Genomic DNA, 24,479 nt, shown 5'->3' with positions numbered 1-24,479 from the left:
CATGTATATCCTGTGTTTGAGTCAAACTTGTGATATACAGTATATCCACCATTCAGAGTATGTATCCTGTATGAAGTGTAACTTAGATTTAGTAATCTCTTTTACCAAGGACGGGACACTGTCTATAGATTATTATAATGACAATAACTGTGTGCCACAGCTTAGTTTACTGTCAATAGTGTCTAAACAAAACATTTAAAAAATTAAAAAGTACAGCACTTCATTTTGCAGGGAATAAAAAAGATAACCAAATGGTTTTTATTTCATGTTGATACATTCTTGGACAATACCACGGTATACTTGCATGAGTGGCAAAACTTAAATGTCTTCCACAATATTGGCACATAAGCAGCAAGGGCAACATAAATATACTTAGTACAAACAGTATAAAACATACATGCTTTTTTAATAAGTCCTTTTCACAATTTTTCATAGTTGCGGGGCAATAAGAAACTCCAAGACAAATTAAAGCCATATTCCCCCTATGTAAAAACATCCGAGAAATTATACATAAGAAGAAAATAAGGATCAAAAAGCTATCCAGAGCAGGCTGATATTACAGCCTTGTGGTAAGTTCTTTTTTAAACATCAAAAATATCAGGCATGCACTAGCGACTTCTACGTGAACACCTCATTACATCTGTAATACCATCGATCACTGTAGTTAATCTAAAGCCAGTCAGACAAGGACTAGAGTTTTCTGATACTCACTCAAAACACAGTCGATGGTCAACGTACTCCAACAGTTTTTCAAACACAACTGTACAGAACAAATAGCTACAGAAGGAGAGAAAAAAATTAGAATGTGCATTTCCAGGGGTTTAAATGGGGAAGCCCAAACCAAAGAAAGAAAAACAGGTTAAGAAATATACCGACATCTGTGAGAGAAGAATATGGCTTTAATCATGTGAGGATTGAAGAAGCAAAAAAAAAAGTGAAAGTCCATACAACGAAGAATTACAAGTATGCAAAAAAACTCACAAACCTTACAAGAATTTTGGAAAACTTGCAGTTTGGAAGTACATGTAAAGACAAAAACAGCCCCTCTGTTGTCCCTCTTGCTGTGATGCACCTTAAGATCACTAAGTGGGTAGAGAAACTATATATGTGAGAAACAGAGAAGGCCCGAGCCTGAAGCATCCTTGTAGTGCCAGTGGGTCTCCTCATTAATCCAAGAGGTTTTATTTTAGTCTGTTTTTGTTGATTTAAATATATATTTTTTTCTTTTTTTAAAACAAGGAAAGTTGTCTTTTTTTTTTTGTTACGAAACCCGTCAAAGTGTTTTCTTCCTCCACCATGGTAGTCCACCAATTTCATCTGGCCAATATCACTCCTCTCGTGGGCAGGCAGTACTGTGCGGGACAGGAAATAGCCTTTTGCCAAGGTGGCAGGAGACCAAGTATCCTCCCAGGTCACACCCTTCACTTGCTGGGACCCTTTAGATGACAAGGTCATTGTAGCTGACATACTTTTTCTTTGCAGCAGGACCTTGGAAAAAAAAACATATAAAAGACAGTGAGATTGCCAATACATTAGATAATGAGTCATGTGAAGGTACAGTATATCTGTCAAATTACTCATAATTTTCCAGTACTTTTCTGAGTTGCATATTTGCCCTGAATACAGTATTTTCAAGATAACTATAGATGCTATAGAATGGAATAAGCACAGATCTGAATTTCAGTTCATTAAAAAATTTCATAAAGCGGCTCAGACTCAGTTTATAAATGATTGTTTTACCAATTTGTTTCCATGTCGCTAAGGGACTCAAGTGTCCCAAATGGAATTTTACTTTGCTTAGAAATATTTGAGTTTAGGCTATTTACAGTACATGTAGTACTAATGGCATTTGTAGCTACAGCACATGAAATTAAAATTTGTGAAATTGCTATGTGCACTTTTACTCTGAAGCTTAATGTAGGATGATACAAAATATCCTACTATACCAAAGAACACAATAAAGAAAAAGATACATTTTTAAAAGGAAAAATGGTATTAGTCATGAAAAAGGAAACTGTTGGTATTTTATAAGACCATGTTACTTAGTTGACCTTATTGCAAAGAAATATTATACAGTACCTGTACATATTTTGTTTTTGAACGATAGACCATTTGTAAACAGTATTGCTCCACTTCTTTGTTGAAGGTTATCAAGAATGATCAAAAGAACATCTCCTTTTACCATCACAAGCATAAATTCTCATACAGAATGAGAAGTAGTTTTGAACAGCAAGTATGAGAAATAATGCTGTAAGATTTAACCCAGAGATCTGTGGTACCCACTCAAGTAGCTGAACAAGGTACTTGAAAAGCTGAACTTTTGGAACAAGGGAGCAAATTCACTGAATCTACAGAAAAATGGTGTAGAACTACTGTAGGCACATGCCATAGAAAAGATGTAAACGGTCAACTATCAAATGCTTATCAGTGCAGTCTCTCTCAGCAATATTTCATTTTTTTCTGTTTTTTCTTCTATTTAGTTAAATGGAAATGACACATCCGCAGATTTCAAATCAAAATTAGGTAATATTGATCTACTGTAGCTGCATACATTTCAATGCATAGAACCTCCCGGTGAACTAAGGCTGTGAGTTTAGGGGATTGACATATCCCGTATCTCTTCTTTGTATGCTTTAATAGCAATGCGGTTGAACAAAAATGTTTAATCTAGATTACAGGACTCACACATATCCCTCTTATCTAAACATGATAAGAGCTTCCCACTTGCAATGCCTGAAGGAAAAACACTGTTGATCCTTCACATGAAAAAAAATGCACAACACAATGATATGATGGAATTCAGTTTCTAACTAGTAATTTTTAAGTACCTTCCACAGATAGAATAGGCCCCAAACTGGGATTTATTTAATTCAAGAAGGTTTACAAGTATCATTGTGCTCTAGTCAGCATTCTCTGAGTCTTTCAGCAGAACGTCTGCTACTACAATAAATAGGACAATGCAGACCATAGCAGAAATGACAGTGAGGGCCAAAGGTCACTTATAATGTTAGGTATAATGATAGATTAATAAAACCGATCATCACAACATTTACAACTTTCTGAAACTAAACAAGCAGCATTCAGTGTAGCTGAATGTGTAGCATACTTGCAGTTATTTTGCATCCTATGTAGAAGAAAAATATGCTAATGAGAAGAGCTACAATAAACTAATGTTAATATTTTGTGAGAAATGGATTGATTGTGTTTTTTGACAGTATTCTGAATAAAGTGCAATAGTGATTTGTTATTAGCCTTATCTGAATAGCCTACTACACTACTTTAGCCCGTGTGCTGTTGAGCAGAAACAAATGAGTATTAGGGCCATGTTTTATGTCTCAGCCTGTCTCAATGGGATCACAGCCTGAGCAATGAACTAAAAGACATATTTTTCTTCCCTCAGCTAATAAAAATGCAGCTGTTATTCTGAAGAACAAAAATGTTATTTAAACCAGGATACCTGACTTTAATATTCATAATTATGATCTCAGTGATCTGGGGACACCAGAAATACCATAGTTGTTTATAATTAGAAATAGGAATTCATTTCAATAAAGTATTAAGCACAACTGACATTGAGAGATGCCAGCAACTGCAGGATGCATAATAATTATAACAGTTTCATCATTGAAGGGGTGGCATGGCTTCACTGGGTTTACACATTTCTGATGTCCTCAGTCTGAACTATTTCAGCCTTCCATTTCTGAGTTCAAGTCACTACCCACTCCTTCACAATGCTGACGATATTACAAGACTAATTGAAAAACACAGGTAGTATCAACATTTTAGCACATGAAATGAAAGGCTGTTTTGACCTGAAATATCTTTGCAGACTCTTTTCCTTCCTCAACTGTGGTACAACTTCATTTTTTATAAATAATTCTGCTATTGGAAATTTTGTGTGGAATGGTACACTCCATGAGCATGGTATCAGCGTTAAATAGGTTAAGAGTCAGGAAAACCCAATAAATTGGAGAGATAACTGTTAAAATGCCAGTGCATTCAATGCCAAATGCAACAGATTGAGACATTTAACCACTTTCTTTCAATCTTTTGCTTTTCGGGGATTTAGACAACATCCCGATTTAGGGCAATGCAGTATATGGAGCCATACAATACAGTAGAACCCAACTAAAACAACTGAGGATGTGAAAACCCACTTAGAAATTAACATTTTAAATGTTTGTTCTTTTAAATGTTCACATACTGTAGGTACAAGTCTGTGTACACTTAAAATACAGGATTTCATTTAGCAGTTGGAACTGTCCTGGAAGGTCACAGGCAATGTGGCAAAGATATTTTAAATTTCTTTCCCTTTTCACTAACTTTTTTTAAGGTAATTTCAGCAAAATACCTGTGCAAATTGAGCCTTCCCTGCACACAAGGAAAAAAAACATATAAAGCTGCCATGAAGCTTAAATTAAACATGAATTGCTTACCATCCTCCCTCAAATATATTCCACAAAGGTAGAGGATGGAAGACCCACAGTAGCCAGATTGTAATCAAATGATCAAATACCCATTACCACACACTCTAACAGTAAGTGACCAGCAGCATTACAGAACACAGTGCTTTAGAATCGTCTTACTCCTCAACTGAGTTTGTACTCATATACAGTACAATTTAAGCCTAAGCCTACCCTCTCTGCTGCCAACTGTAAATTCCCTGAATGTTTATATCAGTCAAATTTTAAAATTTCTCAGGAAAGCCTTTGAGAGAACTTAATCCATTACAACAGGTTTGCTTTAGCCTGGGCTGACTGACTTTGGTGTGTTTCATTTTCCTTTAGCTTCACAGGAAACCCACTTCTACACAGTCTCTAGCCTCTGAGATTGCATCAGCAAGAAAAACAGAAATGATTGATGCTTCACAGACGATCTTCAGCATTTGCAGAGCAGACAGGAAAGTAAAAAAGTTAATGAAGAAAGAAATTGAAAAGTAGCTGTATCTTTTTCTTCTGTTCTGTGCTTTAAATGCCCTGAAATTCACTGGAACCAGAAAAAACAGATTCAAAAAGGAGCAATTAATTAATAATATGATTTATTATTATTGGGTTGATGCTTTTATCTAAGCTATTTATATTTGTAATCATTTGTATATGTTGGCATTTTATCTGAACAAAATACAGTACCTTTTTGAAGGATCCAAAAACAATGCTTGCCAAAGCTTGCCAAAGATACAGTATAAACCGTGAGTCTCTATTTCTGAGTTCAGAACTCTACCCACTCCTGCAGAATGCTGACTATGTACAGTACACTTATTGAAACACAGGTAGTCTCAGCACTTTAAGCACATGCTTTGACCTAAAATATATTTACAGACTGTCTCCTAATGCATGTGTCATATTTTTTTACAGTTTTCTGAAGTGGAGTGTCTGCTATTCTGAAAAGAATCATTAAAACGAGTGATTTAAAATCCTTAAAGTAAATGTCATTGTGTGAAGGGACCATTAGTAATTTATTTGTTATGTGTTTTATATCTTAGCGATAAATGTCACTAAAAGGGTAGGAAAATGTTATACTAAACAATCTAAGATATTCTGTATTCAATAATATTTATTTTCTACAAAAAAAGCCATTACCATACATTTTCTAGCACTGAAATAGTGGAATGTTAATCAAAGGTTGTGATACATTGATGGAACTACAAAATAAACTAATAACAGTTTTAGAATTTAATATAACGTGCTGCCATTTTTGTAAAATGTTTTTAATGGAATTATGACCTACTGTAGCCCCAATATAGAAAGATGTCTTACAGGCTACTCACATAGTCCACCACATATTTCAGTATTCAGTATGGTCATATAATAATGCAATTTGACTTCCAGCTTCATGTCAGTCACATACAGTATCGGGCTTTACATGGTATTTGTTAATGGGGTGCTAGTAACTTCCTTGGCTCATCTCAACTGCCTCAGATTTACATATTCCACTGTACATGAGTACATATAACAAAATAAAAGCCAATGTGATTTGGGAAATGGCAGAAAAAATCACCTGTAAAAGATTACCTTTGTTGCAGATCTAATTTTATTTCTCAGCCAGTATGAGACACAAAATGGCCACTTTCACATTTTGTTGCGAATGTTCAAAAGGCCATTATCTCTTCTGCAAAGCTAGACCCACATCCTTAAAGTAACACATAAAGAAATACATTTCTTAATGGGTTTTTTTCTTTGATTTAATTCACCAGAGACTACTGCACAACTTTTTAATATGGCACTAGGTCTTAAGCACTGTAGTATCCATATACTATACAGTAAGAAAAGAGAGTCTTAAGTTTATAGTAAAAAAATATATTTAAATAACGTGGAAATTTTGATAAACAGAAGTTCTAAATTTTACAACAGTTTATACATAAGAGAAAGGTACTTTTTTCTTTTTGATACTGAAATTATTATCTTAACTGTTTCTGCATAATGCGTTTGCATTAAGTTAATTGGTTGTTAAGGTTTTCCTGAAGGTTAAAGTTGTCTTGCTGCCATTTTTGTTTTCCTTGGGGAATTAAAAAATCTGCAAAAATCTGAAATTCATTATTGCATTTTGGAGCTTCTATAAATCTATAGATATACTGTACATAGTATTAATGTTTCATTTTTTCAACTAGAAGAATGAGCTACTCTAAATGGCTGAGTGAACCCTGATGATCACAGAACACAGTCTTCAATTGTAAATAATGAACAGCTTTATGAAAAGGGCTCTTACCAGTGATTTGTAAAGATATTTTAAAGCTAATTCCATTTTCAATAAAGTCTGATTTTTGACGAATAGTAGTTAGAAGTCCAATGATTAACAGTGAACTCTCAAATCATAACATGACATTAACGGCTCTATTTGTATCTGTATTGACCACCAACAAAATTGGGTCCTCTAACTGCCTTTTAAACTAAGGTCTTCTGTTTGGGTTGAAAGAACCCAAAAACGTCCCTGTTTCATCAACAGCTATTACGATTATATTTTTTTCCCAGAGTCAGACATTAATGTCAGCTGCAGATTTTGCAGTAAAAACTGCAGAAAATATGGAAATTGTGCAATAGTGCCTTTAAAAAAAAGAGAAATAAAAAGGGAGCTTATAAAAGCATAATTTCTTTTTTACTTCTCAAATGAGTAAGTTTCATTTTCAGTAAAAATCCTGAGCAACAAAAGAAACATTCCCCAATTTTAGTCAACCAAAGTCATCCTCGCAATCATGTAAAGAGTAAACAACAATAAGTTTGCGTGTTTCAATGTATTTAAAAAACTTCAAGTCTATTTTATGGAACTTTTACCTTAATGAGTGGATATGACATAAGCATAAAGGTGACGATTACAAGTATATGTATGAAACATGCATGTATTGTGTATGCATGTTCTGAAGGTAATATACAGAATAATTGCATGTACAGTATACAGTACTAATAGGGGATTCCATTCTTAGATGAAGCATAGCAGGTCTCTTACATTTAAAAGGCATCTTATTTTGGGGGTGAAATAATGACTAGCAAATCAATCCTTTAGAAACTGTGTATTCTCTCTTGAGGCCTGTAATCCCCCCGTACACTCCCCACCACTACAGTGGGGCTTGTATTTCAGATTGCCAACCAACCATGCAGACAAAAGAGCTCCCTAATAAATGCCACTTCAAGAGATATTAATTAAAAACTGTCACAGAATGAAAAAGACGTCCACTGAGACATGTAAACCTCAACCATCTTTTTAGTCCCTTGTTGTTTGTCTCATTCCCCTGTTTTTTTCCACATTTTAGAAGCAGTTCTGGAGGAGGGTTGTACAGTACGAGCTCCATGGTCTCATCCATACATTCATAAAAGTACATGCAGATGAGGAATTTCATCTCCCCTGGCATTAACTGTTCAATTCCTTAAAGTCAATGAATCTTTCATAACCTCGGCAGGAATAAGAAAGTGATGTTTCCAGAGATATCCATATTTAATTTTGCCGGGAAGCTATGCAAAGTGATAATTTAAGAGTAGACATTACGAGAGATTTCAGGACTAGGTGTCTGCCTTGAACACAAAGGTGGCTGTTTTTTAAAAAAAAAACACTATAATTTCCTGGGCCTTTAACATGTACAGTAATACATAAATGTTTATTATTTACCAGTCTGTCCAATATTGAAACGGATGTTGAATATTGAATAATTGAGGTTTCGACTCTGTTTTCACATAAGCTAGAGTAGCACTGTTGATAATTAGCTACCAAACTTGTGCTTCACTTTTGAATTGTGTAAAATGTATTAGCAATGTTAGTTTTAGCCCTAGTGCACCATCTTCTCAAGCTGTACATATATACACATGAATGGCAAACTGGCTGGCATCAGCTTCCACACCTGAATGACAACACAAAAAAAACACGTGAAACTCTTTCAAGAGGCATGTCTGGTGAAATGGAAATAATTTCATGGTAAATAGAATTCTGTAACCTTGCCAGCAAGAATGAGTTTCCATGAAATACTGTATACATTATGTATGGCACACAACAGAGCTCATGACATGCTCCAGTAAATTGATATCAGCTGTACTTTTCCACATATCAGTGGAAGGGGTTAGATGTTAGGATAGGAATGTGAAGCCTTACTGCTACAGGTCTGCCTACTGTACTCACCTGAGTTTTGGCCCATATTGAACTATTCAAACAAGTATGACTGCTTAGATGGAACAAAAACTAGAAGATATCACAGTTAATAAGAGCTGAGTATGAAAGACCCACTCTATGGTCACTGTCCAGAGTGCTGAACTGATTGTCAATAATTCTTAAGTTGAACTTTGGCATTGCAAGAGATTACAGTAATGAACTACAGTAACTTGATTATAATTTTTTAAAAATCATTTATATAGCATGTTTATGGTATACAGCATTAAAAAACTTAATTAAAACAAAAAATACCTTATTGTTATAATCTTTTAGAAATGTGTCATGCTTGATTGTGACCTTATTCTGTACGTTAATTAATTAGTCTATACTAAAGTTTACAATGTCTACAAGGTATATTCTTCCACAGAACCAGTGCACTGCCACACACATATAACTGGAATACTGTCAGTTATTGAAATAAAGAAATGAAAAGAGTTTGATTTTTCATTAAAGGTCCTGGCTTTATGCTAAAAGCGCTGCTCCTGCTGTGGATAGTGACGTTGACAAAGTACAATGGAAATAAATGAAGTAAAGGAAAACTGAAGACATATGCTCTGTGAAGATAGATGGACTTTTGACTAAACAGCAGAGACTAATATTTCTGGGAGTGTTCATCACAGCAGGGGTTATATTAAAAATCAGTGGTGATTGCCTTATACAACCCTCCACTACCGTAACAGTTTCAAGGCCACACATTACGAAAACTCAAGTACAGCCTCCAGTGTGATGAAATAATGTAAAGAAGGGTTACACTTCAGCTTTTAAACAAGTAATTTGATGGTTTATAATTCACCCCTTTTAATAGTGTTCCATAGATAAAAAACAACTAAAAACCACACTACTGAACAGTATTGTTCCACTTAAGAGCACTGATAGGCATTTTATTTTACCTCCATTGTGGATCACATTATTCTCTGCAGCTTAAATGTCTCAGTAATGCATTATAGCTTTTGAAAATGTGTCACTTAATAAATATTTCAGAGATATAGCAAAAGGTGATGAAAAAAAACTGAAATAGATGCTTCCAAAATCAGGAAGCTGAAAATTTGAAATTTGAAAGTGTATGTTATGAAACAGTTTGGTCACACATACAGTACTTTAGCTTTGTATGGAAAGATGCTAAAAGTTAAAGGTGCACATCTTGGACGCAAAACACATACTGTATGTAAAAAAGGGGAAAATAATTTATTTGCATGATGTTTTTATCAAGAGCAACTTATATATTTACCTGTGTATACAGCTGATAATATATGACTGAAACATCTTTTTGAAGGGAAGAACAGCAATGTCCCACCTGCAATTTGAACCCACTGTTGATCTACACTGCTGCCATTTTTTTAAATCTGTAATCCTAGTGATAAAATAAACCTCCCACTGGGGTCACACAGAAACAAAGAGACCATGTACTGTATGAGGTCTGTCATATTTAATTCAATTCACATACTTATTTATGTTAAACAGAAAAGGACAACACCACATAACTTAATATGCATTTCCTATTTTGCCCATGTTTCTGTTTTATTATGCTGTGGATTGTGATGGCAGGAGTATAATGGCTGCCACATGTCATACGTAGGGAGAGGGTTACGATTATTGTGGTTGTTGTTACCAGTCAAAAAATGTACTGTACCTTGTAATGTATCCCATCAAATTCTACACTGACACTGGGGATAAATATACCTAGTCTTTATTGTTCTTCTCTGTTTAAATTATCCAAAGGAGAACAAAAAATCTTGCCACAAAGAAGCAGTCAGACATTATAGATGCTGAAAGGGACAACTACTTTATGACAGGATTGAAGGACATACTAAAACTATCATAGTTTTTCCATTTCTTCCTTTAAACACACACTGTATTTCAATACCAGAATGATCTGGCATTTCTGTCATATTTCTTGATTTAACACGATACTTGCCTTAACTAACCACCAGAAAGAAAAACCACCAGAAGTAATCAGTACTGAAGATTCACACTGTAAACATAAATATCACAGTATTACACCAGATAATACTATCACTTTTGGGTAATATCCTTTAGTCTATGGACTATTAAAAATCGAACTTTTTCTGAGAGACATACAGTATAGTAGTTAAAAATGAAGGTCTATGTGTCACGAAGCAGTTCCTTCCGGGCCCTATGCGGACGACACAATCCGGAATAGTGAAGATACACGAGGGAGAAAGTCATGCAGGAAAGGGTCAGGATACAGGGGGGCGTATCCGAGGTGAGCTGGTGTCCTGGGGAAGTGAGTCCGGGCGAACAAACAAAGCCAAAGTCCAAATGGGGAATCCAAACGGGAGAGTAGAGTTCAAAGCCAGGAGATCCATCCAAGGGTTAAAACCATGAGCCGGGTCGGGACCGGCGGGGCAGGGGATCAGGAACAGAAAGTTAAAACCACAACGGAGCCAGATGCAGCAGGACCCCGGGCTCTCACGATGCGGAAATCAATGAGGAACCAGGAGTGAGGTCCACGTCTGGCTTTTAAGGGGGAGCGGGAATAGGGAACGGGTGCAGACAATGGGAGGGAACAAGGAAGGGCTGGAGCGCCCTTAAGAGGAGGGGTTAGCGATCGTGACACTATGTCAACTTAGAAAAACAAGTCATATAGAAGAATTGTGATGGGATGAATGAGCAGAGAACAATAAGAAATCATTATGAAGCACACATAGTCCAGGATCTTTGGTATTTTGGTATTCATAGTATTATTAGGGAATCCACCATATACAGGAAGTTCACAATTAGTGCCACCGAAAGTATTCAGAAGATACAGTATTCATTATGGGAAAGAATTAGTGGAAAAAAAAGTTTTCCCCCCAGGACCATGGGCCCAGGTGGTTTACAGTTCTGAGCTCCTGTTATTCATGGATTTATACTCTATTCTAAGTTGGAAGGCTGACATATATTTATTTCCCCAAGCTGTGCCAGAGTTATGAAGGGTGAACAATATATACAATCCTGTTATGGAGGGAAACTGAGACTTTAAAGCCCAGCTAGCTTCCTAGCATTCACGGATGAATTTGCAAACTACCCCTGCAAGCTGTAAGTGTCATGTGTGTAAGGGACAGAGACTTGAACCAAATTGGATTCTATATTGAAATTTAGCTACACCTGTGCCCTCTACTGATGTTATCTAAAGACACAAATACTAACATTGCTTTGAAACTCAATGAAGTCATAGGGTTAGTTGCCATGAGTGGTTAACGTTCTGATGTCCTCTGGAGGCCCACATACAGTACAGTGCAAATCATAACTCAAGAGTGTCTCCTTTCATCTCTTAATTATAATTTGACCTGCATGGCACTTCATACTGTACTGTACATTGCTCATGTCAAACTTAGGCTGCTCTCTCTGTACTAAAGCTGTAAAGTACTGTAAGTAGGAAAAGTCTTGATTCCTGGCTAATAATACTTTAGAAATCTGGGATGTTAGATTAACAGAGTGTTATTTGTGTGTTAAATAAATGATTAGTTACATGGTTATTAACAAAGTAAGATCATGTTCATACTGTGTATGTTGCATGGATAGATATTTCAAAATTAAAACTGTGATTTTATGCATTTAGAAAGTGGAATTAGCAAGCCCAAATCTTTATTTAAATTTTCTATACTTAAAATAACTTTGTCATATTGTGTCTTTTGTGTCACTGTGACTCTCAGAAAAACATAAATTAGGAAAATCTGACTTTGTAATATTAATGCAGTACGTTTTCTGACATGGCACAAAAACAGTGTCCTTACAACTATGAATAATTACACTATATTATGATCATATTGTAAGAAAGACACATTGCCCAATCCTTAACTAATTCAGCTACAATAAGTATGAGTTTTTTCAAATGCACCAAACATTAATGGTGCTTTCCACACAACTTCAGAGCGACAGCAATTCATTTGAAAAGAAAGTTGTTTATGAAATGAGCAACAGAGCGTGGCTTAGCATTATCGGGCTGTCAGGTTTTTTTTGCAGCTAACCTCTTAAGCACTTCTATCAGTAAAACCCACAGTACAATAGGGCTGACAGCTATTTAGGCAAAAATTAACCACTTGCAGGTTTACAACCTGCCTTTTATAAGGAAGACATGTCCCGCATTTTATTTTAAATTGTACGGTAAAGTACCTGTGATTTTACTGCAAAGAAATAATGGCAGCACCAACAAGAAATACAAACCTCAGCAGCTCTTTAAAGCCTTTTATTTCAAAGTATTGCCTGGACAACATATGAATGAGAATTTAGATAATTAAGTATGCATTCAGTGTTATCTTTCAGCAAAAAAAAAAATTATACAATAGAGGATAAGTTAAAGCTAACCTGTAATGTTCAATTCTGGTAATGGAAATTGTTTTTTTTTTACGTTATTGTTTGAATTTTCCACAGAATGTCATCTGACTTTATGTTTTGGAATAATTTGAATTGAATTACACTAGCCACATTTAGTGTAACAAAAAGTCAATTTATATAATACCTATGAAGCAGCATGATAAAATAATGAAACGCTGAAGAAAACAGCAGTTTTGGCAAATGGAACTGTTGAATGAGAGGAAAACAGTTTAAACAAACCTCTGTATACTACACATATTGTTGTGTTTGATATTACCTCCCCAGGTCTACTATAGGAAGTCTTCCATTACTTACTGTTTGGGTCTACGTTTTCACATAGCTCTGTCTTAGCTTCTCCATTGGGCCTGTCACTGGGCTTGTGAGAGAGCCGGGAGGACATGGTGGCAGCTGTGACCACGGCTTTGAAGCTGCGTTTCCTCTTCTGGACGTTGAGCTCAGGATGGAAAATGATGATGTACACCTTCGGCATATAGAGCATCCCCAGTGCCACCGAAGCACTGAGGTTCATTGATATGGTGAGTGTGGTGGTCTGTATGTACAACTGTGGAAAACAACAGAACAGACATCACATATTAGAGAGGGAAAACAATCAATCTGTTCAGGTTTTGAAAAAAGATGTTAATATTTTATTATTTTAACTGACAAGACAAGAATTACATCAGTTGGGCAAAAATCTTTCTCTGTATATTTGATGTCTATTATACTTCTTGTTTAGGTTACTGAATTATCTTCATGCACCCAGTCCATGTAAAACAATTGAGTAGAAATGTTCTGATCCTTTAAAAAAATGCAAAAAAAACATTTTTTCTTATTAAAGTGTCTCAGAGGAAGGAACAAAAATATATCCATGTATTTGTTCAAAATATGGTACAAAACAATCTAAACTCATTTATTAAAAAGCATAAAATGAAAGTACAAAACTCTTTAGATTAAATTACTTTTATGTATGAGAAGAAACATTGGCTATGTGTAATGGCCTTTCTAATTCTTATCTACAGTATATATGAATACAATCAATAACGTATCCTTTGAAGTCATGGAGGATTTAAAAATTGAAAAAAAAATTGAGAAATTTCTCAGAAGCCTTTGGGATGGCAGTGTCATTCTCCTCATTCATAATCATAATTTCTAGCTTGTGAATTCAGGCTTTTCCCATCAATGTTTATTGATTAAAGCTGTTCCGTGATACAGATAGAGAAAGAGTTGGCCACTGAATATAGCCCACCAGATCCTACACAGATGTTTTATATGTCCTAGAATATAATTACACTCCCCACAACCAATGTGGATTTCTGGTCTTGAAATCCTTTAGGAATAGAAAATGCACAAGAATTAGTCTGCAATAATAATTTTCCACACACGAAGAGTATAACAACCCTTTCAGAAGTGCTTGTAACTATTCAAAAGAAAATGGCTTATTTTGCAGAGTTAAAAAAACGTATATGCTACAATATATCAATTGTATATCAATTGTATATCAATTCAAGGATTTATTATTACAATGATGATTACAATGATGATGGAAGATGATGAAAGATGTTAATATGAATGACGATACATCACACAACATCTTTGTCCTTTGCTTGTAAATAGAAGGTAATATTCACACTACTTGCCGTAAAGCAAACAGTCTACCAGTAGATGGCTATCACCATGTAATTTTTTTAATCTCCTTAGACGTGGGGCTCCGTAAAAACTGCTGTATGATTAGTCTCAACAGTTTAAAGCTTGTCAAGAATATACATGTCACACTGTGAATATTTCATATGTGGATGTCTGGCATTTTGAAAACAGTCTGCTGTGATGTAATCTGCCTTAGATTTTGTGTCCTGTTCTGTACATTCTGCAGGAGACTTTGCTTCAACATTTGGCTCAGTAACCAGAAGAAGAGCAGAGCATAATAGTTCCACCCAGAGCTGACAATCACATGGAACTGTTTTGTCATGTCTTGGTACAAAAATAGAGATGTCTGTTTTTGATGTCTATTTTTGACATGGGAGCATGAGGATCACTGGAAGCAATTGATTTTTCACATGGAGGAAGAAGGAGAAAGAGAAACATTAAAGTGTTTCAATTAGTATATCACCATTTAAATCATTGTCTTCTGGATAGCTGTTTGAGGGGTGCAGAAAATATCAGCATGTCTTATGATGAATTTCACTACCAGACATAGTCCAGTAACTGGTAGGCAGAGCTGTATTCTGCAGCTCAAGTGCAGTCTTTGCGAAGTCCTGCAAATAAACATGGACATGTACTCCATTATGAGACTGCCCATGTCCTAATGGGGTCTCGAGTGGCACATCATACTGTTCCAGCACATTATGTCACATGTTCAGTGTGTCGTTTGTATACAACATCACTATCTTCAGCCTCATCATTCATGGTTACTGATGTTGGCCTGAGATCCATGGGGAGCACAGAATTGACAGTGACATTTCCTCAGGAGACACAGGGTATATCATCTGCTGAGCCACACTATGTCAGATCAAACTGAAAGGATGTTTGATGAGGCCCAGGAGGAGCTGGGACTGCGTCGTCTCCTTCAGCAGCCAATAGTCCGACAATATCTACTGATTAGGTTCACCATGTTTATGGCAAGGAGTGGAGATCGAAAGATACTGTATCCACTCTGCCTCACACATGTCCCAGCTGTCAGCCTTAAAGGTTGAATTTCCTAGTGGCCTTTCTGAGCCAGATGAGAACGTAGATCAAAAAGGTGCTAAGGGGGAAATCTGAGACAAAATTAATAAAACTGAAGACAGACTTAAAGGTTATTATTGAAAATGGAGTTTATCTTCCTGCTGTAGAGATTTTCTAAAGACTGAAAAAAAAGTTTACATGTTACAGTCAATAGGCCACAGTTAAATCTTTTCACCTGAAAAAGATTCTTTGGATCGAATTCTTTGTTGTACAGAACCCGTCTTCAACTTACCCTCCTGGAAGTTTTTTAAAACCTTTGATATTTTGCTTTAAAACAATTAAATTAAAAGTCCAGGATGTACATTTATAGCAATAAATGTCTGAATGTAAGTGTGTTACTGACATCTTCTCTTGAACATTGGCTATTGCATTATCCTTTGTGAAATACAAATTTAAAGAAGAATCAGATTGTGTTCATAATTATACTGTATGCAACAAACCTTTTACAGTACACAGAAACAGATATACCTTGCAAATATTCTACTGTACAGACAGAAAAAGTAAAAGCTTACATTTTTGCACTTGAAACAATTATTTTTGCTTGCAAGAAAAATAAAAATACCATTTCAAAATACCCCAAGAAAAATTGCAACATTTTCAGATGGAAAGATAGAATAGTACAGTATATTACAGTCCCATTGTTTGCAACAGTTTAGTAGTAGTTGATAACAACTAAAAGCTGTACTAGATCTACAGTACATATATACTGTAATACTAAATCTATATATGTGTTATCTATCCTTTGGACACTGTTTTTCACTCTTAAGATGACTTCACATGGCATTATTCTGTCTCTAGAATAAAGCTTGTTTTCTTTGTCTTCTTTGGAAATTGTTAACTTGATGACGTATTTTGGAACTCTGTAAAAGCAGTGTGAACAACATGACTAATGATGGACATAAGAAAACATGTGTACCTTGGGTATATCCTACAGTAAGAAACAAAAAACAGCTACAAAACAATTTGTGTCTGTTTATTACTGTTTAAACACTATTTACTTTCTATGCCTCCTTGTCTTTCTTTCCTTGGGTTAACATCATACTCTATATGACTCTACTTCTGCCGACCTCTCTTCCCAAGGTGTATTTGCAAATTGCTAAATGGATGAACATACTGTAGTTATATACAGTAGTATCTTCTGTAGGTTATGTGGAATATGATGAAAAGACTGTGATTTAATAGACATCGATCCAAACATTCCCTGATGCTCATTAAAAAGTTATTGTAACACTTCTTCAAGGACTAAAGTACTTAACTTGATTAGGTTTGATATCCAGCTCAAACTAATACCCCATGAACCTCAGGGATCAGCAAATCAAGAAGTATTCTGAAAACTGAGTTTAAATCTTTAATATTTTAAGAAGGGATCATGCCTGATACTTTTCTCATTGTAAAATAAATAAATCAGAATACATTACTCTAAGCTCAGAAACAGTCTCTCAGTAATATATACAGTATACTGTATACTGTATGAGGACGAATTACATATTTACATAATTGTGAATGAATACTCATGAGACGTATTAAATGCAGCTGTTTATCTGTGTAGATAAAGACAACAGAAGAAGAGCTTAAAATCTTTAAGTAGCTTTGCAAGTTACAGACTTTTGATTTTCACAGATAAGGGAATTAGCTCTTCCTCTATATTCTATCAGAGACACCCATGAAGAATTCAGCCAATAAAGACTTAACTCAATTCTACCTCTGATAAACATATATACTGTGATGTTTAAAACTTCCCATTTGAGTTTAGAATTATGGTTTATAAAAGAGCAAACTATGAAGGAAATAGGCAGAGATTACAAACAGTTAACAACATTGAGGTTTTACAGGGTCCAGGTCAGCACAAAACAAATAGAGTGCCAGGGACTGATGTACTGTACTATCACTTGTAATAAGGAAATGAGGTATGTTATTCATATACTGTACCTTACATCATATTCATGTAAAAAAGGTTATTTAAACTTTCTGAACTGGGGGACTTTTCAGTTGACCCGAGAATTGTAAACTCAACACCAATTTACAAATAAGAGGGTAAAAATTAATTACACAAATAGCAGTTTAAACTCGTTATGAACTAGTTCAATTTTCAGATGAAAAGGGGTTAGTTTTGTTTACAAATAAACAATGACAAAGTCCTTGACTGGTCTGCCACTCAGCAATTACAATTTGTCATCCCGTCGAGACAATGATTAACAATCAGTTTTTCTTTACGAAGTGAATATTTAATTAACGTGAGGATATAATGTAAATAGATAAAGCTACTGAAATGAGAGCAAAACCTAATTTGAACTCCTCTGCTGGAGCTTCTTCAAAGTTCTCCTTCACTGACTTCTACTGTGTCTTTTATAAATGTTTTGTTAGAGTTACTGAACAGTATATCTGGTGGTGAAATTCTCGCAGTGGCACACTTTGGCTTCACATTACAGTATGTATAATATTTAAAAACGTTTATGTTGTTTTTTTGTATTCTATTAAAAAAAACAGAACGATCTATAACAAAACATCTGCCAGCATTAGTTCTTTAGTTAAGTAGTAAAAATCCATACTGTAATTACCAAATAAAAAATAAACAAGCCAAAAATTAGGTTCAGTTTGCATAGCCACAATATTATTAAATATATACTGTATACTGTACTTTTTTCCCTACCTTGTGGCAGGAAGTTACCTCTATTACCTGTATATAGGGAACTCAAAAATTAAAGATAGAAAATTATTAAAGGAACAGTTTTTGGATTACAATAGGTTACTTATTTATGAACAGCAGATGCACCTGTCATAAAACCTATTTAGCTATAAAAAGTGTCATAAAGAAAATACACAAATATCAAAATTGTTCCTTACCAAATATTGTATTTATTTTGGAAACTAATACAAGGCTTTCTTTTTAAGACGTCCGCCTTATGTGCTTTATTGCACATAAGACATCTTTTCATGTAATCCACGTACGATACAGGTGGTCAGGGAAAAAAAGTGACTGAATGAAATAACACCTATTCTAATCTTTTATTTAGGTCAATGATGCGGTGATAATGTGGCACCAGAGTGCACTTTGACAGACTGTGCTTATTAGGGTTGCCACCTGCTCTGGAATCCTCATTTGAAAAACTTTAAGTAATTATTAAAGTTATTATATTATTATAAATTATACAATGAAATGTTGAAACTTACAACGGAGTGAGTATTTTACCATTTCCTTCAACCTTATTCTAGACAACAAAAGAAAACACCTTGTGTAAACTCTTATTATGAACTCTTATTATGTTTTTCTCTTGCCATTGTATTCTTGTTAAGAAATGATTACTCCGATTTGCTTATTTTTTATACCATTTATACTTCTCTCAACATGTTATGAAAGGAGCCTGGTAATTTTGTGGCTTTGGGGTAAGACAAACAACCCTACCGAAGGGAGTTGCTATTTAAGACATGGAAGCAAATTTTCTTTAAATGATAATAAAGTATAGATTCATAGTAAGATATGGTGTTGACAAATAATCCATGCCATGAGAAAGATTACAGAGACCTTATGGGACATATTGTAATACTGTCCATTAAATAACATTACAGTAAAACTTCAATAAAAACACTCAATAATATTACATCCAGACTTGCTCTGTTTCATTTAGAACACTCCCACCACCTGTAATTTTATGTGGTTAGAAAAGGGCAAATCTGTGCTCAAAAATAAAACTGTACAAGGTTGCTAGTAATCAGACCCGGCAGCACAGGAAATGAGCTGAAAATGGAGTAATGAAATCCAAATGGAAACCAAGACTCCTGGTGTATTGTACAGGCCTAATGTTGTCAGGCTGCCAATGTAGCCGCTAAGTGAACATGAAGAGAAGCTGAATTAGTTAGATGCTATAAATAGGAGCTGTAAAGTTTTAATTGACATGCAAGACATTTTTAAGAGTCTATAATTCCATCAAGGTCTACACTTAGAAAATGCAATGCCAGGATCTTACTTCAAGAAGTAATAGTCTATAAAGGAAGTTACACTTTTGTCAGTCATTCATACTGTATTTACAGTATACATTCAAATTCAATGTATATAATTCAATACTATGGGGAAGATGACTCTCATGACACAGAAATACAGACCTGTATTCACTGCATCAGTTATAGAGGCAGCTTAACAGGCTTTTCACTAGTATTACAGAATACAAGGCTTCAGCACTTATATACAATACATTTCTCGTTCACCTGAATTCCTGCTAAAGCAATATTTAGTTACATGAGCAAGGGAATAAGGAGAATACTTTGTAACCCTCCAATTTCTCTGACTTGACCTCTGACCTTATCTGGACAATCTTTGAACATCCAGCAAGTCTTGGATTGGGTTGGAAAATAATGTTTATCTATTATTTAAATATTGCCATTGAATTTCAAGAAAATGACTTGGTTTCTGATAATATGTTTTTTAAAACATGTTCTGATTCACTGTACCTTACTGGATGCAAAGAATTAGGAAATGAACTAAGGATGCTACTGTGAGACAAGAACATTCTAAAGAGACAAGAGGAACTTAGAGACAGCCATCACTTTGTGAATTAAATGAATAGAAGTCCCAGTCTGGTATTCATAAAATGAGGTATTTTATATTGAGGTATTCATAAAATGAGGTATTCATAAAATGTATACTTGGCAAATATCAATTGTGCTAATCTTACTATTAATGTTTTTCTTTCACAGTCATTAACAGTTGATACATTTTGCTTTCACATTGCAATGAAGCCTGTAGATTGTGTTACTGAGAGATGCTTGCTTAAAAATAATACAGTGTACAGTATATGAGTCCTAAGGTGTTACTCACACCTGCCTTTTTATAACTTTTTAATGTGTTTTTCCCTTAACATTAAAAGCAATTGCAAATTATTTAACACTCCCCTTCAAGACAGGCTGTTAGCTTTCAACGAAGTTCTTTTATTCCTGAATATTCTAACCTACAGTATGTATTATCCAGGGATAGCTTAAGATATGCTTGAGATGAGAGATTGCATAGACACTTATCAGGAAAATGTGAACATTGAAAAAAAGAACCATTTGCAGGGTGTTAGTACCAAATCTAGTGACACTCTTGCTAACAGATGAGACAAGCCTCTGGCTACATGTCAACAGTACGCCATGAAGCCAGTTTTTGAAGCACAAAGCAAGCTTTGAAGAAAGACAGTCTCATTTAGGAGGCACAGCTCTACTGGTTCTATGGAGCTAGAACTGAATACTGATGTGCTTTTTTATATACTGTATATGCTGTGAGCAAAAGCTGTATGGAAAGTATTTAAAGGGCTGGTATGTTGTAAATAATGGCAAATTAATTAATCAACAATATCCTGACTATATATTGCAATTGTACCTGACACGGTGTACCCTCACATGATATTTTAAAATCTATTCAAATACAATTTTTGCTCAATACTTTTTTTATCTAAGGAATAATTTTGGATGCATCAGGTAACACACATTAAGCCTTATTTGATGCTATAATTTGTCTTAATTTTTCCATTTTTCATAAGAGCTAAAATTGATTTTGTTCCAGCATTGATCTTGTGCAGGTAAATGGCTTGAGCTATGCTTTAGCTTGAGCTCAGTCTTTAGTTCCAGCCTGCAAATTAGTATTACAGTGTAAAAAATGATATACTGCATATTTATTACAGCTGATTCTACCAAAAAGATTCCCTCTGCTCTAACAAAGTACTGTATGTTAGTGGGGAAAAGAAAAACATTTGTCTCTAGTTTTCTAAGATCCATCTGCCCAGCTAATGTTAATGTCCAGCTAAGTGTTGATGTGTAGCTAATGGCATAATTTTGATTTAAAAATATATTAGATCAAATTGACCTTTTTACAGTATGTTGCTGTACCCCATTAATCATTTTTTTTTGCTCATCAGATGCTTTCAAAATAAATCATATGAACCAAATTGCTTGACATGACAGTGGATGTGTACACATTCAATATTGTGTGTTTCTCAAAAGCTCTACAGAAAGCTGAAAAACAATGCTGGCGGACAATCCATTGCTGTGGGTCAGCAGCAGTATGGCAAGTGATGTCACTCTCTGTAACATGTTGTGTTGTAAACTCTTATTGTTTCTTTTAATGGTTCCAAACTGTGATTTTGCTGTCGCGCTTTGAGGCCCCAGAGCTAAATGCGAACTGTATGCTTTTCACCTTGAAAGTAAACAGCCAAATGAAAAGCTGTCTGGGTTACATGCCTGTCTCAGAACACAAAGACAAGTTGCAATGCATCCTTAATTTTACATTAATGTTACCAAAAAGTATTAGAAACACCACAAGCACTTATGTGGCATTTGTTCACATACTGTACATTAAGAGGTTGTTCAATACAGTAGTTTTTTTAATTTCGTTTCTATAAAGGCTAAAGGGAGTGAAGGACAAACATTTTACTCTCTCATTTTATATTGTAAAGGAAGAATAACATTGGCAGTTACAGTACATTGGCCTCTGATAATAAGGACTAATGACTAATAATAAAAGATTGTGTGCAAATGCAAGTACCGAGAACCTTATTATTACAATTTACAGAAAGGTCAAGAACTTTAAAAATTGTTCCCAACTTTTTTCATACTTTTAATTCCTTTAACATCCAAATGCTTAAAATTTCAATAGTAGGTACTGTATGACATTGGGAATTCCATGACAATGTCATAGTGAACTCTATATTTCAACAAACAATAGCGATTTTGAAAGGTATTTGGCTATACTTTTCCTGCTATGCTGAGATGGCAGTTGAGATTTTTATTTTATAACAGTATTTTAGAGACCTTTAGAGACCTGAGCAGTCTTCTACCATAACAAAAATACTGGGTACAACATCAGACTTACTCAGCTTTAAGGTGTCCTTTCCTTTTGATTGTACTCATACAGTACAGTGAAGGCCTATTATTGCAGCATTTTTTTTCAGTGCAAAGGAAGGAACATCAATGATAGGGCCACATACAAGGTAATACAAACTGTAAACATGTTGTTCATACTGTAGATACAGTAGTTCAGGAAAGTTTAACAACTCATTTGCTGTAGAAATGTCAGAAGTACTGAACTGGTGAGTAATCACAGAGTATGTTAATTGGGCTCAATTTTTAACCATGTTTAATTACATGGATTTAAAAGTTCATAACTAAAAGCGAAACAACAATACAAAAAATATAAAAATAAGAGCAAGAAAAAAATGGATGAAAACAATTCTAATAATATATAAATACTCTATTAATATAAGAAAAAGGTTTGGGGATTGTTACTAGAACAAAATATGCCAACAAATGCTACTATGCTAAGAAACCTGAACTACAAATAAAATAAACTGCTATTTGTGACTGTATAAAACAAAGGTAAAACACACTTTTTAAAGCTTTATCACATTAGAGCCCTAAATAAACAGGTCTTTGAAAAAACACTGGGGCAGGTAACACATTAATATATAACCCTATGTCTCTTCCACACATTTATTTTTCTTAGGCTATTTTTAATATTTTAAAGCTAGGTTTAAAAAGCTGAATTAATAAACATCTTTGAAAGACGTTGAACATACAGTATATAAAAATAAAGTCAGGTTGGTAATATATTATTTGTTTACCTAAAGTAAACTTTTATGGACTAAGTCATTAAAGTAGCCTAGCAGTCGCTAACTATTTTTTCCTTTGTTCTTTTTAGAAATGGCATTACCATCATTGACTGCTTTCCCAAAAGAGAATTTGATATGCAAAACGTGTCTTTTAAATGTAGCCTTACATTTTACAGGGTTTGAAACATTACATGGCATGAAAAATAAAGGAAAAAAAAAAATTCTTATTTAGGAAACAGAAAACATTGTTCTATTAACTTCAATAAAGCTTATACTAAGCTGAGGTTAACAAGGTGCATTGTACTGGTGTGACACCATTTTGTTTGTAGTTTAGTTCACTGTGTTCTGAAGTTTCATGTGCACTAATCTTTTGATAATTTTGTAAATTTATAAATTGCATTATTAGCAAGCTGAGTGTACAGCCCTGGAAGCTACTATGGAACCCAATTTGTCAAAACAGCAGCCAGTGCTGTGTTACATTCACATTACTAGAATAAATATATGAATTCATTTTTAGCACCATTGAGTCATTCAGAATGAGTCAGGATTGCAAGAAAAGTGTTGACAGTCATGCTGCAGGGCCCTGCCATTGTAAAGATAAGTTCCTTTGACCCTTGTCTGGTAATATTACTCTGGGCAATTCTCTGTTGCGGTTTAATTCCACCATGCTTGACCAACAATTTCCATCAAGTTGAAGAGAATACGCCCCCTCTTTTAATTCACAAGTGTGAATTTTGGTCTTTCTGCATGTGGCATTCACTTTTCCCCTAAAGCTTTTTAAGAATTTACAGTAATAAAGCGTGCTGATTATAATGAGTAAACTGAGCTAGCCTGCATGTTATACAGTAGATTTATTAAACATTTGTGTCAGACATTTCACAGTGTTTATCTTTTGTCTTATGTTTGTCACTATGAATTAATTTTAACTGCTTATATCAGTGAAGTGTTCCTGAATGAAATTACTGTTCACTCTCTTTTTCTCATGGTGAAAAAGGAATTTTCTTTTACAGTACATGAAGTACTGTATGATATGTGCAATACTCCTCCTTTTACAATATGGCAGACATACAGTAGAAGTAGAATGTCCTACCTTGACTGGCATATCTGCAATTTAGTTTGGCTTTTGTCTTCCAAAGGTACAGTACTTCACAAACCAAATGTAATTTAATCAGGGCCTGAGAATTACTTAATTAATTTAGACAAAATTAGACAATTTTTTTGTGGTCCTGTATT

The 24,479-nt window shown here is 34.7% G+C and overlaps 1 protein-coding gene across 1 annotated transcript in view; it reads right to left on the bottom strand.

The window, feature by feature from the left end:
• Positions 1-223: 223 nt before the first annotated feature.
• grm7 (glutamate metabotropic receptor 7) overlaps positions 224-24,479 on the bottom strand; it is a 241,636-nt gene continuing 217,380 nt past the window's right edge. The window contains exons 9-10 of the mRNA XM_088916628.1: positions 13,264-13,510; positions 224-1,488 (exon numbers count right to left, since the gene is read on the bottom strand). Of these exons, the coding sequence (XP_088772754.1) occupies positions 1,439-1,488; positions 13,264-13,510 (297 nt within the window). The 3' untranslated portion in view covers positions 224-1,438. The remainder of the gene's footprint in view (positions 1,489-13,263; positions 13,511-24,479) is intronic.

This window comes from Atractosteus spatula, chromosome 5, assembly GCF_055471065.1.
Source record: "Atractosteus spatula isolate fAtrSpa1 chromosome 5, fAtrSpa1.hap1, whole genome shotgun sequence".
In the NCBI taxonomy this organism is placed as follows: Eukaryota; Metazoa; Chordata; class Actinopteri; order Semionotiformes; family Lepisosteidae; genus Atractosteus; species Atractosteus spatula.
This window is presented reverse-complemented; position numbering and strand designations above follow the sequence as displayed.